Source organism: Mesocricetus auratus, unplaced genomic scaffold (assembly GCF_017639785.1).
Source record: "Mesocricetus auratus isolate SY011 unplaced genomic scaffold, BCM_Maur_2.0 Super-Scaffold_100691, whole genome shotgun sequence".
Lineage (NCBI taxonomy): Eukaryota > Metazoa > Chordata > Mammalia > Rodentia > Cricetidae > Mesocricetus > Mesocricetus auratus.
The window spans coordinates 57160730-57178129 of NW_024429267.1; the positions used below are offsets into that span (position 1 = coordinate 57160730).

Consider the following 17400-nt stretch of genomic DNA (forward strand, 5'->3'; position numbering starts at 1 on the left):
CACACTCACTCTCACACACACACACTCTCTCTCACACATACACACTCACACATTCACACACATAAACACCACACACTCACATTCACAACTCACATACACACACACATATACTCTCTCTCACACATACTCTGTCTTACACACACACACTCTGTCACACACACACACACACACACACACGACCTCTCTGGTTTTGTTTATCTATAGCAGTGTTTCTCAACTGATGGGTCGAGACCCCTTTGGGGACACATATCAGATATTTACATTATGATTCACAACAATAGCCAAACTGCAGTTACGAAGTAGCAATGAAATAATTTTATGGTTGGGGGCCAGCGTAACACGAGGAACTGTATTAAAGAGTCACAGCCTTAGGAAGAGCGAGAGCCATTGTTCTGTAGGAAGACCCTACGCTCATGCAGGGGACAGGGCCCCGGGTGTTCTGAGCTGACAGCCCCGCCCTGGCGTTTTTCTCTGTCTCCTCACCTTCTGCCCGCTTTCTGGTTTGCAGTGAGATGAAGCAGAGGCTGGCTGAGGAGAACAGCAAGTGCAGCATCCTCTCGAAACACCAGAAGTTCGTGGAACGCTGCTGCATGCGGTGCTGCTCACCGTTCACCTTCCTGGTCAACGCCAGGCGCCGCTGCGGGGAATGCAAGTTCAGCGTCTGCAAGAGCTGTTGCTCCTACCAGAAGCGTGAGAAGCTGTGGGTCTGCTGTGTCTGCCAGCAAGCCAGGTGAGTGGCTGTGTCCTGGGAGGGCTGGGCTGATGGCGCCGCCACTTCCTCCCGCTGGGCGGGGTCAGCGCTGCTGCACAGGTGTGTCCCGATCACTAATGCTAGCCAAGGACTGTCTGAGAGGAGCCTCAGGAGAGTACAAAGGAGGCTGCTGGAATGAAACATGCAGCCTCTCCCATGCTCCACGCCCCCTTTGAAAATTCCTCCCCGGCAGCACTCAGGAGGCAGAGGCAGGCGATCTCTGTGAGTTCGAGGCCAGGCTGGTCTGACAGCCTCCAAAACAATACAGAGAAACCCTGTCTCATAAAAACAACAACAACAACAAAATATTCCTCCCTGGGTCTTACATTCTTTCCTAAGTATCCTGGGTTCGTTGTAACTGCCATGTACGTTGGAAACGTGAATGAACGGGTTCTTAATAAGGACACCAAAGAGCACATCAGTATCAGCCTCCACCTATGTTGCCACGGGCAGCCCCCCCCCCCGTCAACTTTTCCATCCACCGTGGGGACACTGAGCGTGGGCTGCCAAGCAGTGGGGTTTGGAGGAAGCCTCACAGAGGCCGGGAAATGAATACAGAATTGTCAAGACACAGTCGGTGTGTGCGAGGCTGGCGTGGGATGCTGCCGCTGCGTGAATACACTGACGAGTTTGCGGGTCGGCGTCTCCCTGGGATTTGCTGAGTGTCTGGGAACTGATGAGTTTGACAGTTGCTTTATCAATCTCCTTGTTCTAGCGTCTGTGCAACTCACTGTCATTCCCGGCTGCTCGGCGGCTCTGTGTGGCACCGCGGGAACAGGCTGGCTGTGCCTGAGCGCCCGGAGAGCTGACCTGAGCGCCCGGAGAGCTGACCTGCCTGTCTGTCTTTTTTCATCCCCACCTCTCCTCTCTCTGCTGTCTTCCTTAGATTCTTTAACACACAAAGGCCTAGTATTTTCCTAGAGATCTTCCTCATGGGGATAGTGGCTGAGTGGCTGAGTGGGGTCTCCAAGGAGGCAGGCTTTTCACTGTAAAGAGCCACACAGACCAGAGATGCCCGCGGCAGTGGGGAAGCGGTTTGTTCATCAGTCGGTGTCCAGGCTGGGGTGCTCCAGGCCCTGGGCTGTGCATAGCTTGGACCTGTCTCTCTTCCACATGGGGAATCAGTAGACAGGGAGAGCCCAGGACAAAGGGAAGACCCATCGTAGCTGGCTGTTGTGAGCCTGACCGGCTATGTCAGGAGCATAGACAAACATGTTTGTGTTTTTCCACAACGCCAGGATGTATTAGCGAATTCAAGGGTGTGGCAGTTTCAGCAACAGTGATTTACCAAATATCTGGGCCTTGCTTGATGACCTCAGATGAGCATGGGTTCTTTTATTCCGGTCTTAATTACTCATATGAACTCTCAGATCACAGGTTACACACACCACACCGTGAATCAATCAATCAATCTATCTATCTATCTTTATCATGTTTCTATCATCTATCTGTTGATCGATTGATCATGTACACGGAGCTTACAGAATGCTGCAAAGGGTTAAAGAGGCAAGAAGCCTCAAAAAGACCTGGAGAACTGTTAGGAGAGCAAGAGCATCTCGGGCAGGTGAGGGCAAGCGTGCGGAGGTCTCTGGAGATGTTTTGGCAGCTGCTGTAGGCTGAAGGGTCATAGCTGAGCTGGAGGCGTGAGGTGAACCAACAGGCAGGGCCAGGGCCTGATGAATGAGCAGCCGGACAGACGGACAGCAGGTCCAGACGGGTGAACAGGAAGGACAGGTAGACAGGTAGATGGCAGCTGCCGCAGCAAAAGGAACAGAGCTAAGCTGAGGCCCCAGAACGGCCGAGCGTTCCCCGTCCATCATCCTTGATGCACACGCCAAGTGGTCAGGTGACAGGCGGCAGGGGCTGTCACCGTCTCACTGTTGGATGTCCACTGCTTTGCAGGTCCAGGTGAGGGAATTAGACTCTTCAAACGTGTCCGCTGAGTTCTCAGATCTGGTTGTATACACCCATGTGTCCCTGTGGCACACTTGGTGTTTTGAGCCAGTCACTTACCGGTCAGTGCTGGGTGGGCAGCCCCTGTCAGATGGTGCCCATCCTGGAGTGCCTTCATCCTCTGCCCTTAAACAGCATCAAAGCCTCCGGTAAAACGGAGTCAGTCAGAGCAAGGCACAGGCTGAAAAGGCACTGTTTCCACAACGCAGAGTAACTCAGGGCAGGGAGCAGCCTGGTGAAGCAGCTGTGCTTGGGACTGGTAGGTGGGGCTGGCTCAGACTCGCGCTCCTTAGTGAGCACAGGGCCAGGCTCTGAGATAGGAGGGGGGGCGTACATCGGGGTGGAGGGGGGGCTCAACAGTTAGAGCGCTGGCTGCTCCTCCAGAGGACCCGGCTTCAGCTCCCAGTGGGCGGTGCTCAGCACACACTGGGATGGTCCTCCACCCTGAAAGGATGGTGCTCTGCACTGGGATGGTCCTCTACTCTGAGTTGGTGCTCTGAACTGGGGTGGTCCTCCACCCTGAGGTCAGTGCTGTGTACTGGGGATGGTCCTCCATTCTGAAGTTGGTGCTCTGCACTGGGATGGTCCTGCATCCCAAGGTTGGTGCTCTGCACTAGCGATGGTTCTCCATCTGAGGTTGGCGCCCTACACCAGAAATGGTCCTCCCCTGCACTCAGGATGGTGCTCCACACACACTGAATGTGGCTGTCTGCTCTGGAGACTCATACTAATCCCAGTATTGTCCTCTGTTGAAAACACCTCCAGGAGGAAAAGCGTGGGCTTGGCGGCCCCTCTTCCAAAAGCTAAGTCTATTAGCTTTGCAAGAACTCAATCTGGACTTGAACCCTGAGTTAATTACTTGTGTACTGTGTGATTCTAGGCAGGTTACTCCATCTTTCAGAGTTTGGGGAAAGTAATACTCACTCGGCTATAACCGGAAAGGGGGAAATGTAGACCTCTTAGCTCTGCCCTGGCTGTAATTACTTGCCACTGTTAATTCAGTTGCTGTCTTTCTGAAGTCTCAAAATAGGTATTTTCCTAATAAAATATTAAGCTAGTGTGATAGCTTCCGAGCAGAAGTCATTTCCTCCATTTGTGGTATTTCTTCATTTAGCACTGTAAAATAACTTAGTTTTATAAAAGTGTTTACTTCCCAGCACTGACCTGGGTCAGTTAAGATGAAGTTGGGGTCACAGATGAAGACTTGGTCTCCAGGGTGGAGGGTGTTAGGACTCAAATCATTGTTGAATAACTTTAATAGTGCATCGCTCTGTATCTCAGCATCCCCAGGGGTGCTGAGCCATGTAGGAGACATCAGCCTCCCAACAAAGCTGGTAAAATCATTTGTATTGTCCCACATTGTGCATTGCTCCTCTCTGCCCCCATAAAATAAGCAGAATTGTCCACTTAAGTTAGTGCTGCGTAGCTAATATCCGTTAACTTGGCCACAGGGGTAACCAGTATGGCCAAGTTGTGAGCTCCAGGTTTGTTGAGAGACCATATCAGTAAGAAAAATATCTCTTGTAGGTAAACGGGTGCTGGAAGTTAACGGAGGAGAAAGCTTATGCATCCTGACTGAGACGGCCATTTGCATTACTTTATCATTTGCGTGTTCGTGCTTCTTGGCTTTTGGTGTTATAAACCAGCGCTGTTTGTGCAAACAAATACCATATACTCCTTTGTACATTCACATGGCCTGTCCTTTCCAGGACACACAGCCTAGCCTGGCTCTCCTGTTGTGGCACACATGAGCACTTCCCTGCTGAACACGGGCCAAGTGCCCTCCAACGGGAGAATGCCACAGTCTGCAGACTCTGTAGAAGAGTCTCTGTGTCACACCCTTGCTAATAATCGATATTATAGTGTATTTTTTTGCTGGTATGTGTGTGTGCTGTTTGAACATATGTGTGTGTTCATATGCATGTGGGGCACACACGTGTGTGTGCATATGGAAGCCAGAGATGGCACCTGATGTCCTACTCTGTCATTCTCCCCCTTACACACCAAGGCAGGATCTCTCTCTCATGCAGACTCTCAGTCTGGATAACCAGCTTGCTCTGGGGATCCTGTCCCCCACCTCTCTGGCGCCGCCATCACTCCCACACGGTCTTTGTGTCGTTTGATGATCCAAGCTCTGGTCTGCACACTTACACACGGCAAGCACTTTGCCCCTGAGCCACCTCCCCAGCCTTAAATTATTTTTAGCATTGGTAAATCTGATAGATACAAGGATTCTAGTTGCATTTAACTTGCAAAACACAAGTTAGTTTGATTTGCATTTTGCTTTGTACATGGATTTAAACATCACTTTGTGTGTGTGTGTGTGTGTGTGTGTGTGTGTGTGTGTGTTCTCAGGTATGTTTATTTCTCCTTGATCAAGCTTCACTCATTTGGTTTTCAATGGCAAGGAGAGATCTCTTCACATGACTCACATCAGTCCCCACCTGCCCTTTCTTTTTTATATAGAGTAGTGACTGTGAACTTCTAAGATACAGCGCCCTCGGTGACGCCTTGTTCACCTCCCCTTACCCTGGCGATGCGTAAGGACAGCAGGAGGCGTCCCCCGTCCACATGCACCTTCTTCTCAGGTGTCTCATGGTTGAGAGGTTCTTTGTCCAGCCAGGTCCCGCCGCCCTTCTCAGCCCCAAATAAACACAAAGACGCTATATGAATTATAAAACTATTGGCCGATGACTAGAGCTTCTTACTGGCTAGCTCTGTCTTAATCATTAACACATTTCCATCGATCTACGTATTACCTCGAGGCTGTGGCTTACCCAGTAATGCTCCAGCATGTTGTTACTCCTTGGGCAGCATCATGACTCTGTGTCAGGCTCCATCTGCCTACCTTTCCCAGAATTCTCCTCGACCTAGTCCCACCTATCTTCCTTATTGACCAACAGTGCTTCACTCGTCAACCGGTAAGAGAAACATATATACAGAAGAACATTCCTGGCAGTTTAAATCACGGTACAATGGGGCCGGGATCTCGCTGTATGTCTGCCTGGCCTCGTCTCTTCTTCGCTTGTCCGATCTTCAACAAGGTCTAAGATGGCTGATGATAAGGCTGGAAAGAACTCAGGAGAGGCCAAGACAAAAGGTGGTTTTCCTATCACAGGGAGCCAGCCTGCAGTTCCCTGTGTGCTGTACAACTGAAATCCAGGACAACCAGCCACGGACATGTGGGCGTGATCGCCGCTGTGTATAGCGCAGCCAGCCTGGAGTACCTCACCCCAGAGGTACTAGAGTTGGCAGGAAATGCATCAAAAGACTTAAAGGTAAAGCCTATTACCCCTCATCACTGGCAACTTGCTATTCGTGGGGATGAAAAATTGCACTCCTTGATCAAGGCTACAGATGCTGGTGGTGGTGTCATCCCACACATCCACAAGTCTCTGATTTGGAAGAGAGGACAACAGAAGATTGTCTAAGGATGCCTGGATTCCTTATTATCTCAGGACTCTAAATATTCTTAACAGTTTCCCAGTGTCCATGATTCCAGTGGACTGTATCTCTGTGAAAAAACACATTTTTGCCTTTTTGTAATTCTATTTGAGCAAGTGGGAGGCTTAATTAGCCTTACAGCCAACCACATCTCTGCTTTCAAGTCTTAACCATATTTAAGTGTTACTGTGGCTTCGAAGAAGCTATTGATTCTGAAGTAATGGGTTTTGACTGAGTTGACTGTTTTTGAAAAAACTGTTTGGCTTTTAATTGCAATGCAGAAGTTATAGTAACAAACATTTGGTTTTGTATAGACATTATTTCCATTCTGGTGGATAAGCTCAATAAAGAAGAAGAAGAGGAGGAGGAGGAGGGGGAGGAAGAGAAGGAGGAAGGATTCCCCATCATTTCCTCTTTTCTGTTTAAATAAAAAGGGTTTTAACTTTAACATAGTAAAATGTATAACAAAACAGTTATCAAGTAAGAACTATAGTTAACAATATTTAGTCCATTAGCATTTAGCAAAATTTAAAGAAAATATTCTATCATCTATTCTATCTGTGTGAGTCTAAACTCTTAAATGTAGCTTACCTTTTATCATAACTAAGGAAAAACCATAACCATAACTATCAGTCTTCAACTTCATCAAAGACCACAGAAGGATAACATATAAACTAGAATTGACAGAGACCTCACACTACCTGGACAGTCACCCGAAGTTCCTCTGTAACGTTGGGGCATCCATCTTCAGCCCATAGGCCACAGTGTGCCTGGAACACTTCTCAGCAAAGCAGGAAATTTTAAACTGTCCATCTGCATTGGCAGTTTGTCAGTCATTTTTCTGTGTCCTGCAGAAAGTCTGGCAGACTCTTCCATGAAGCATGAACCCTTTAGGACTGTCCATCTTGTTTTGTAAGTTCAGTAGTCACTTTCTTGTGGGTCCTGCATGTCCAGATTATACAGCAACAGTCAAACAGTCCAGGCAAGAGCAGTTTCTTGCCCAAATGACTAGTCTTGCTATATCAAAAGCAAACTCCATAAGGAGTTTCTTTGATGCCCATCTTCCTCACAGATGTAATTGGTGTTGCCAGGAGCAGTTGTGTAAAACCCTAAACCCTTTAAATACCATATATTCTGTAGGTCTTTGAAAGGTTTGAAGAATATCCACCCATCTCAAACATATATCTGTATATTTAGAAAACCTAACTAATCTAACTATAAGCTTTGACTATTATAGTTGACTATTTATAATCTATATTTAATTATATATTACATTTTAAATGCACTATATAAACACAATACTATATACATATACATATATAACAAAAAATATATATAACAAAATTGACCTTAAATTTGTATCAATAAATCAAAATCCATACCAATGCAAAGTATTTTTCTATATCATATTCCCCTTTTTTCCTTTAGAAAGAGCTTGATTGTGATCATTAATCATTTACAGCAAATCCCATTTAAATGAAAATAAACATTTATAAACAATATTTGGGAATTTGGGCATAGTTATCTTCAAACTGCTTCCTGCTGTTTGGGGACACAGTCAAAAATCATGCGGATCGTGAGAAAACACAGAAACCTGGCCAGATCTTGGATGTAGTAGTCTACAAGGCTGCATCATTCCAGCTGTGTTAGATGTTGGATCACGTGGGCCACTGCTTCAGGGTGTCTTGCCTGATCAAATCATATTAGTTCGGAAGGAGTCCACAAACTTTCATTTTCTGTGGAAACACCAAATCTCTTTTCCGAAGTAACTTGTTCTTAGGCTTAAATTTTGAAGTGAAACCATTTTCAAAATATATGAGTTGGATTAATCCAGCAGCATTTACAGTGAAATGTCTGTTAGCAGCTGTTGTTCCTCCCTCAGCAGTCAAACAACTCAAAGGCAACACAATAGCACACAGTATCCAGACTCTCTGTGTACTCCATCACAATAGCACACAGTATCCAGACGCTCTGTGTACTCCATCACAGTAGCACACAGTATCCAGACTCTCTGTGTACTCCATCACGGTAGCACACAGTATCCAGACTCTCTGTGTACTCCATCACAGTAGCACACAGTATCCAGACGCTCTGTGTACTCCATCACAGTAGCACACAGTATCCAGACTCTCTGTGTACTCCATCACAGTAGCCCACAGTATCCACACGCTCTGTGTACTCCATCACAGTAGCACACAGTATCCAGACTCTCTGTGTACTCCATCACAGTAGCACACAGTATCCAGACTCTCTGTGTACTCCATCACAGTAGCACACAGTATCCAGACTCTCTGTGTACTCCATCACAGTAGCACACAGTATCCAGACTCTCTGTGTACTCCATCACAGTAGCACACAGTATCCAGACTCTCTGTGTACTCCATCACAGTAGCATACAGTATCCAGACTCTCTGTGTACTCCATCACAGTAGCATACAGTATCCAGACGCTCTGTGTACTCCATCACAGTAGCACACAGTATCCAGACTCTCTGTGTACTCCATCACAGTAGCACACAGTATCCAGACTCTCTGTGTACTCCATCACAGTAGCATACAGTATCCAGACTCTCTGTGTACTCCATCACAGTAGCATACAGTATCCACACGCTCTGTGTACTCCATCACAGTAGCACACAGTATCCAGACTCTCTGTGTACTCCATCACAGTAGCACACAGTATCCAGACTCTCTGTGTACTCCATCACAGTAGCACACAGTATCCAGACTCTCTGTGTACTCCATCACAGTAGCACACAGTATCCAGACTCTCTGTGTACTCCATCACAGTAGCACACAGTATCCAGACTCTCTGTGTACTCCATCACAGTAGCATACAGTATCCAGACTCTCTGTGTACTCCATCACAGTAGCATACAGTATCCAGACGCTCTGTGTACTCCATCTTTACATGGCTTTTTATTACTCTATTTCTTCTACTTTTATTTTTTCATTTTTTGAGACAGGGCTTCTCTGTGTCCTTTTGTCTGTCCTGAAATTCACTCTGTAGACCAGGCTGACCTTGAAATCACAGAGATCCGCCTGCCTCTGCCTCCCAAGTGCTGGGGTTAAATGCGTTCGCCACACTCAGCTACTCTCTTACTTTTTTTCCTTCTCCTTTTCTCTCCCAAGCCTATGTATATTTTTAAACACACTGTAAACCCTTTAGAGGTTTTACTTCATCTGAATCTGTCTTTACTGTATATCTCTACCTTTTTCTAGCCACAAGTCTTTTATCTGCTAAACAACATTGCTAAAATTAAAGTGTACATTTTAGCTGCTGGCGTTCCGACATTGGAGGTAAGTTCGCCACCAGCACTGGCAGCGGTGCTCACCGCCTTGGTCTATGCCCCTATCAAACAGCATGTCTCAAGCAGCATGCTGCCACCAGCTGCTTGTACATGCCATTCAGTTGTTAGCAGGGCCTCTTAAAAGAGCCTTGGAGTTTTTGCCATTTATGCTGAGTCAGGAAGACTCCCTTAAAGGAGCCGCTCGAGACTTTACTTGTCTCTAACAAACAGACCACCCCATAATATGCTGCTACCAAGAAACCATGCTTACCTCAATTCTTTTGTTTTTAAAAACCCTTTTTAAGCTTTTATCAGGTTCTACATGAGAATTCATGCAACCCACATTGTCCCCCTTTTGTAACTTGAGGTTCTTTCCTGCCAGCCTGGTCCGCAGCCACCTCAATCACAAATAAACACACCGACACTGTATTAATTATGAAACTGTTGCCTGGTGGCTTGGGCTTCTAATTAGCTAGCTCTGTCTTAATTATTAACCCATTTCTATAAATCTAAGTATTTCTGCATTTTCTTCTCTTACTGGAGAAGGGTCCAGACCTAACTCCTTTGGTGGCTCACAAGGTGACTGCTCAGCGTCTCCACAGAGAAGAGAGTGATTTCCTGTTTGTCCCTGTTTATATCCTGATTCTGCCCAGCTACGTCACTTCCTGTCTGTCTGTACAGACCTCCAGACATCTATGGTTAGCTAGTGGCAAGTGTCTGCCCAGCAACATCACTCCCTGTCTGTCCAATCATCAGTGTTTTATTAACCAGTAAGAGGAACATATATACAGAAGAACGTTCCCCATCAACCAACTCCTGTCCAAAATTAGCTGGATGCAGAGGTGATATCACAGCCATCCGAGCCTTCTACTCTTCTCCTGAGGTTTTCTGGAGAGTGGAGGCTTCATGGCTGTCCAAGTGCCCAGAGAGCGGAAGGAGTGGACTGTGTTCTCATCATAGTGTCTAGAGAGTAAACGAGGGTCTCTTGGCTGAAGCTCACCTAAGCTAGGCTGGTTAGCAAGCTTCAGGATTGCAGATGTGAACCATCATTTGGCTCTTGGCAGGATGTAAAGCCCCATGCTCACATGCCAGGCACTTGGCTGGCTGAACCAGCTTCCCAGGCCCCTATGTTTTACATTTCTAAGAATTATTTTACTGAAACGATGATAAAAATATTAAAATATTTTAAAATGTCATACAACACAATAGCTATATCAACATTTTATTTTAAAACAAATATGAAGTCTAGAGTGTGTATGAAGCTTAGGAGACTAATACAGAATACCTTGGGCATGGGAATCTAATAATCAACTTGATTTTAATAAAATTCCCATTTTTTTTTTACATTGTAACGTTCCGTCATTGAGATGCATCTTAGAAACAACTTACAACATGCTTGCCCGACACCAGGGGAGACTAGGTTGTCGTTATAATTGCCTGTTCATGTATAGCGTGACTTTGTGTGAAAGGTGTCTGCTGCCAGTTGAGTTCTGTGCTGGTGGGGCTGTGTGTCCTCGGATAGTTAGCTCTTGGGGCATCTTTATCCACCAGGATACAGCAGATGGAGAAAGGTTCCTGTACTGAACAGTCTCAGTCGCCCAGGACTGTGGGTAAAGCAGAAACGCTTCAGAGTGTTGGGGCTTGGGAGACTCAAGTGTTGGAAACGAAACAGCCTTGGGGGAAGTCAGGCGTGCTGCTCTGTTCATGTGCCGTAGCAGACAACCTCCCTACCCAGATTTCACAGGAAGTGTAACCTTGAGGAAATCTCAAACAACCTGAGCCACAGTGTACAGAGTGAACTGCTGTAACGCCTCAAAACGCTGGTATCGTAAAAGTGAAGGCTGAGAGCTGGCTCAGTTGATAGACTCTTGCTGTGCAAGCCTGAAGGTCTGAGTTCAGATCCCTAGCATCCGCATCAAAAAAAAATCCAGGCACAATGGTGTGGGTCTGTAACCCTAGAGCCTGGGGAAAAGTGGTGCAGGGGTTGATGAAAGTTCTGTCCCTCCTGGTCCCACAGCTGTTCAGTCCCAAATAAACACACAGAGGCTTATGTTAATTATAAACTGTTTGGACAATGGCTCGGGCTTCTTATTGGCTAGCTCTCTTAATTATTAACCCATTTCTACTAATCCGTGGTCTTGGCTTACCAGAGAATGCCTGGATCTGTTGTTTTCTCGGCAGCTACATGGCATCTCTATGACTTTGCCTACTACCTTTTTCTATCTCTGTTTGGGTTTCCTGCCTGGCTAAATCCACAGTTTTATTCATCAACCAGTAAGAGAAACATATATCCACAGTATACAGAAGGACATGTCCCATCACGCAGGGGTAAAACAGATGGACCCCCGGGGCTTTCTGGGCAGCTAGTCCCGCAGGTGAACTCCAGGTTCAACAGAAGGTCAGAGTCCCCAATGGTGATCAACACAGTCAAATTTGCTTTATACCATATTCACTTAAGATTATTAACTCTTATGCCCATGCCTCTGTGATAATCATGGTTTTGTAGCACCTGTGAGGTCTGCCATAACACTGCAGAACATTTGTTAACTCGTTTCCATAATTCTACACGTTTCTTTTACATTTTGCTTGCACCTGCAGCCTCTGCTCCGTGCACCTGCAAACGCTGTTCCACGCACCTGCAGCTGCTGCTCCGTGCACCTGCAGACGCTGCTCCACGCACCTGCAGCTGCTGCTCCATGCACCTGCAGTCTCTGCTCCGTGCACCTGCAGACGCTTCTCCACGCACCTGCAGCCTCTGCTCTGTGCACCTGCAGATGCTGTTCCACGCACCTGCAGCTGCTGCTCCATGCACCTGCAGACGCTGTTCCACGCACCTGCAGCCTCTGCTCCGTGCACCTGCAACTGCTGCTCCATGCACCTGCAGCCTCTGCTCCGTGCACCTGCAGACGCTGCTCCATGCACCTGCAGCCTCTGCTCCGTGCACCTGCAACTGCTGCTCCATGCACCTGCATCTTCTCATGCAGGTGTCTTTTGGTCTCTGACTATTCTCTGAAGGACTCTAGGGTTAAAACTTCAACTTGTCCCCTTTCATCTCTTAGGTAAGGTTATATTTCCTTGCAGAACCACATGTACTTACTCTGCCCCCAGCAGACATCACCCTCCTCACCAGTTGACCAATGTCCCGCCCTCTTGTCTGAAACCTTCTTAGAATATTTTTAAGGTGCAGAAGGAGGTGTTGTGGAGCCTGAAGAAATGGTTCCATCTTGACATGGTCTAGATACCTAAGACCACGTTAAAAGCAAGAAATCAGACATAGTGGTGCACACAGTCATAATTCCAGTAATTCCAGGCAACAGAGACAGAGGACACCCAGGAATCACTGGCCAGTCAGCCTGGCCTGTGGTGCAAACTTCAGACCCGAGAAACCCTGTCACAATACAAGTGGACAGCAGTTGAGGAGGTCAGCTATGTTGACCTCTGTCCTCCATCCCCAACACACACAGAGAAGAGGAGTGTTTTGTTTTAAGATAGCTAAATATTTTGAGGGTTTTATCTGTCTTCCTCCTGTTTCCTTATTAGCCTTCTGAGATCACTGGACATACAGTGTGTGAAGCTGAGACTGGGATTATTATGGAGGGCACATCGTGACAGCATTCTCCCAGCAAAGACTGTTGAGCCTTGAAAGCCAGATAACAACTGTGTACAGAATGCTGTGTCCCTGTCCTTCGCCTGCCCACCCCCTTAGAGGGACGTGGGAGGGAATCAAACGCTCACTGGTGGTGGTGAGCAGGAGGAGAAAGTGCTCCCCGCCGCAGCCCCCTGGGGTGATGATTCACTGGTTGCCAACCTAAATCCACCGCTGGCTCCTCATTGATGTTTTAGCCTGTGGTTTGTAACGGATCCCGCGGAGAGCACCGCTGAGCTTGTATTAACAACAGCAGGGCAGGGTGTTTGTTTCCACTGGTGCTGTCTGGAAGGCTACACGTGCGTTGTGCCCTGTGGATGCTAGTATCATTGTCTGCCAAACCCATGTGTAGCCCTGTCTTCACCCACCAGTTATTTTAAAACACAAATCACAACAAAATGCACCTCCATACCAGCCTCGTCCTGTCTGTCCAAGTACATCACGGTGTGGTCTTCCCTTTCTTTTTTTTTTTGGTTTTTTTTTTTTTTTGGTTTTCATGAAACAGGGTTTCTCTGTTTTGTTTTGGAGGCTGTCGGTCCAGCCAGGCCTGAAACTCACAGAGATCTGCCTGCCTCTGCCTCTCAAGTGCTGGGATTAAAGGCGCCACCACCGCCCGGCTGGTCTTCCCTTTCTAAAACAAGGAATATATTGGTGGCCAAAGCCCACAAGAGCCGACAGTTGCCGTCTAAGAAGTGGTTGTGATAACACAACTCCTTTGTAAGAGCAAAAGCCATTGCATGATTTAGGGATACACATGTGTGTCTCTTCTCAGCCAAACCTGGTAAATACATCTTCATATACTCCCTGAAACTGCGGGGAGGGTGCACAGGGCAGGACTTACCCTTTTAGCCTTGTTAAACATGGCTCAGTTGTGACAAGTGCATTCACAGCACAGTCAGGTGCCACCTTCCATCCGCAGAGACAGCCCCCCCCCCAGGCTGTACTCTGCCCAGTGAGACAGTCACTGCATGTCCCCTCCTTTCCCTGGCCACTGGCAGCCACCACTCTGTGCGCTCTGTCTCTGTCTCTGTCTCTGTCTTTCTCTCTCTGTCTCTCCCTCTCTCTCTCTCTCTCTGTGTGTGTGTGTGTATGTGTGCGCACGCGCGCGTGCGTGTGAGTTACGACAGCTTAAGTACCTTTCAGACGTGGAATCATGCTTTTTTTTAAGTCCCATTGTTGTTTAAAGCAACTTACAGTTTTACAAGCAGCCCATCTCTAAGATACAGAAAAACAAACTAACTCCAGTATGAGCGGTATGGTTACGTAAAAGGGAACCCTTGAGTGCTTTAGGTGAGAACATAAATGGGCACAGCCTTATGTGGATAGAGGGGAAAAGGAGGGGCAGAGACAGACAGACAGACAGACAGACGGGACCTTAGAGATACGAGTGTGTTCACCACCAGTCAGAGTACAGAGAAGAGACTCAGTACACACCTCGAATTGCTGTGTCATTGGGAATGGACTGGCTAAAAGAACAGCCGAGTGTCCCTCTCTCCCAGGAGCCATCAGCTGCAAGTGTCCTGGTTGGCCGGTGGTCCAGCTCCATGCAGGTCCCCTTACCATTCCCTAGGGTCGCTGGCTCTCAAAGTGACTATATGTAAGAAACCTGTCGGAAGCTTTTAAAACATCACATTGCCCGGCCCGATTGCACACCGGTTAGGGAACCTCTGAGGTGGGCCTGGGTACCAGAAATCTCTCCGGGAGATGACCATGCGGCCAGGTGTCCTGGGCCTTGTCACCTGATGACTGATGGCTGTGTGCACCCTCAGCCTCCAGAAGTGGTAAGACGCCCACAGGCACACAGGCGTCTGTCCCCCCCCCCCGTCCCTTGTCAAGAGGATGATCCCTCATCCACACTCTGCTTAAGAAGGGATGCAGGGATGGCAGCCACAGCGCTGAGCTCTGCAGCTGAGGAGGCTGAGGGTGAGCAAGCTGCTCCCATGACCAGCCATGCAAAAGAAGGCTCCCTCCCTCCAAAAACACTTAAAATAACAAGGGCTGCCTACATGGTAGGGTTATGCTGTGTTTCTTTATGCTGTTCAGGGATCCTAACGTTACTGAAACACTGTAAACAAGGAAATATAGAAATATAGAGTCGTTGGGTTTTTTTTTTAACTCTTGCCTTATAAGGGCCTGGAGAGATGACTGAGAGAGTAAATGCTCTGGCTTCTCTTGCAGAGGACCTGGGTTTGATCCCCCGGCGTCCACTCGGTGGCTCACAACCACCTGTAACCCAGGTGCAGGGGAATATGACGCCATCTTCTGACCTCTGTGGGTACTGCAGGCCCATGACCGCCACAGCCACACTCCCAAACCTGTCATTGTCCCTCTGCTGTGCAGCTCTGTCCTCTGTCCCGCCATCTTTCCTTCCAGCTTCATGAGATCACTGTTTAAAAACTTCCCGTAAGACCCGACTATTGTGAGTTGTTCCCGAAGACACTGTGGGCTCCACAGACTCCTCCACCACTGCGTCCTAAGCCCCTTCCTCCATCTTGAATCAAACCCATAAAATGAAGTTTGAAGACGTTTGTCCTTATTATGAAATTATTATTATTATGAAACTGCATCATTACCACAAAGTGTCACGCTTCAAGGCAGCAGTGCCCGGTGACGCTCAAACCCGGGGGGGGCCTCTTAGTCACTTTCCTTGTTCTCTGACTGACAAAGGCAACTTAAAGGTTTCTTTTTTGGCTCTCAGTTGGAGGGCGCAGAGCATAATGGCAGGGAGAGCACGGTGACAGGAGCTGGTGACAGGATCCGGGAGACAGCCGGTCACGCTGCACCCGGGGTGGGGAAGCAGAGAGATTGATGCTGGGGCCAAACTCGTTTTCTCCTTTTTACTCGGTGCCAGATCCCAGCCAATGTGATTGTGGCACCCACACGCAGGACCAGTCTTTCCGTTTTAGTTAGCGCAGGCTAGAAACTCCCACTCAGCTATGCCCAGAGGTGGTTTCCAGGGTGATTCTAGCGAGGCTGATGATAATGGCAGCCATCACAGCATGGGGCCAGACACGCCTGGAGATGGAGCCTCATTAGCTAACCAGGACGCAGCTCAGCAGGCTGCAGGAGTGGGTGTGTGTGAGCTCTGTCCACTTTCTTCTATTACCTGTCCTGGTTTCACGCTTTCTCCATTAGAGGGTGAAGCAAACCCATGCGGTGATTGGCCATGGCATTCAAAATGTTGCTTGATCAGTCTCGTTGCTGCCTACCCCAATCACAGCAGAATTTTAGACCGTCTTCATCTCAGATGGGCAGGCCTGCCACGGGCCCTCAGCTGCCGGTGACCCCCACAACTCCCACACTGGTGCTTGCAAAGCTGCCACTCACACAGCAGCGGGCAGCTTGCCCTGCCCAGGACTGCCTTGTGCCCTGGAGAGCAAAGCCTGGCTTTAAGAGGGGCCCAGGCTGGTCTGAAGGAGACATACCAGGTGGGGACATCCATTCATCACGCCGTGATCTGCGTTCCCCAGGAAGGTGAGACATACTCAGAGATCTCAAAACTTCCCCTCAGGACCCCTGCTCAGTTCTTTATGCTCAATGTCATTTTCATGCCCCATGACCTGCAGCCCTGGAGTGGATTTCATGTCCCATGACCTCCAACCCTGGAGTGGAAGTCAAACAATGTAAGCTACTTTTAGGAGGGGAGGAGGCAAGTTTCCTCAAGTCATGGGGAATCTTTAACCCTGGAACAAGAGCAGAACAGACAGAACTCTTTCCCTCGGTGTTCCTCAGTAGAGACGGGCAGGTTTGAAATGTTCTGTGTAGCATTTGATGGCATAGGCGATCCCTTGCTCTCACCCAAGTCTTCTAGGACACTTTTGACAGTAAAAGCAATTTCTTTAATTACGCTGGCACCAACAGACTTGAGGCAGGAAACTGGGCCACAGAATGTTAATGGCTTCCCCTGGAGCAGCCCTGCCTCTGGCCTGAAGTTCCCTTCCTAGGACACCGGGTGTATTTAGTATGGACTACAGGTTGTTCCAACTCCTTTGAGTCTGGGATACTCATTTCCTGTTTGAGTGGCGTAGAAGTGTGGGTCTCTTTCTGTGTCCGCTGTTTCCCATCCCCGGATGTTTTGTTGAGCTCCATGACAGCATCATGTCTACACGGGACATATTAAAGTGTCAAGTCACATCTGTACGGGACATATTGGAATGTCAAGTCACATCTGTACGGGACATATTGGAATGTCAAGGGAGTAAGTTGTGTTCTCTGCTTCTCTTCATCTCCCTCGAACTTGCCTTGGTCAGTTCCAAGGCTCTGCATTCACAATTTCCGGGTAAATTTTAACTCTTTGTATACAAAGACAGCCAGTTG

General features: G+C 48.0%; 1 protein-coding gene and 1 pseudogene across 6 annotated transcripts in view; both read left to right on the plus strand.

The window, feature by feature from the left end:
* LOC101823936 (myosin VIIA and Rab interacting protein) overlaps positions 1 to 17400 on the plus strand; it is a 184773-nt gene that overhangs the window by 80213 nt on the left and 87160 nt on the right. For all 6 annotated transcript variants that reach the window (XM_040739615.1, XM_021234204.2, XM_040739616.1 and 3 more), the window contains one exon: positions 509 to 730. In XM_040739615.1, the coding sequence (XP_040595549.1) occupies positions 509 to 730 (222 nt within the window). The remainder of the gene's footprint in view (positions 1 to 508; positions 731 to 17400) is intronic.
* Positions 603 to 6563, plus strand: LOC106022151 (annotated as a pseudogene).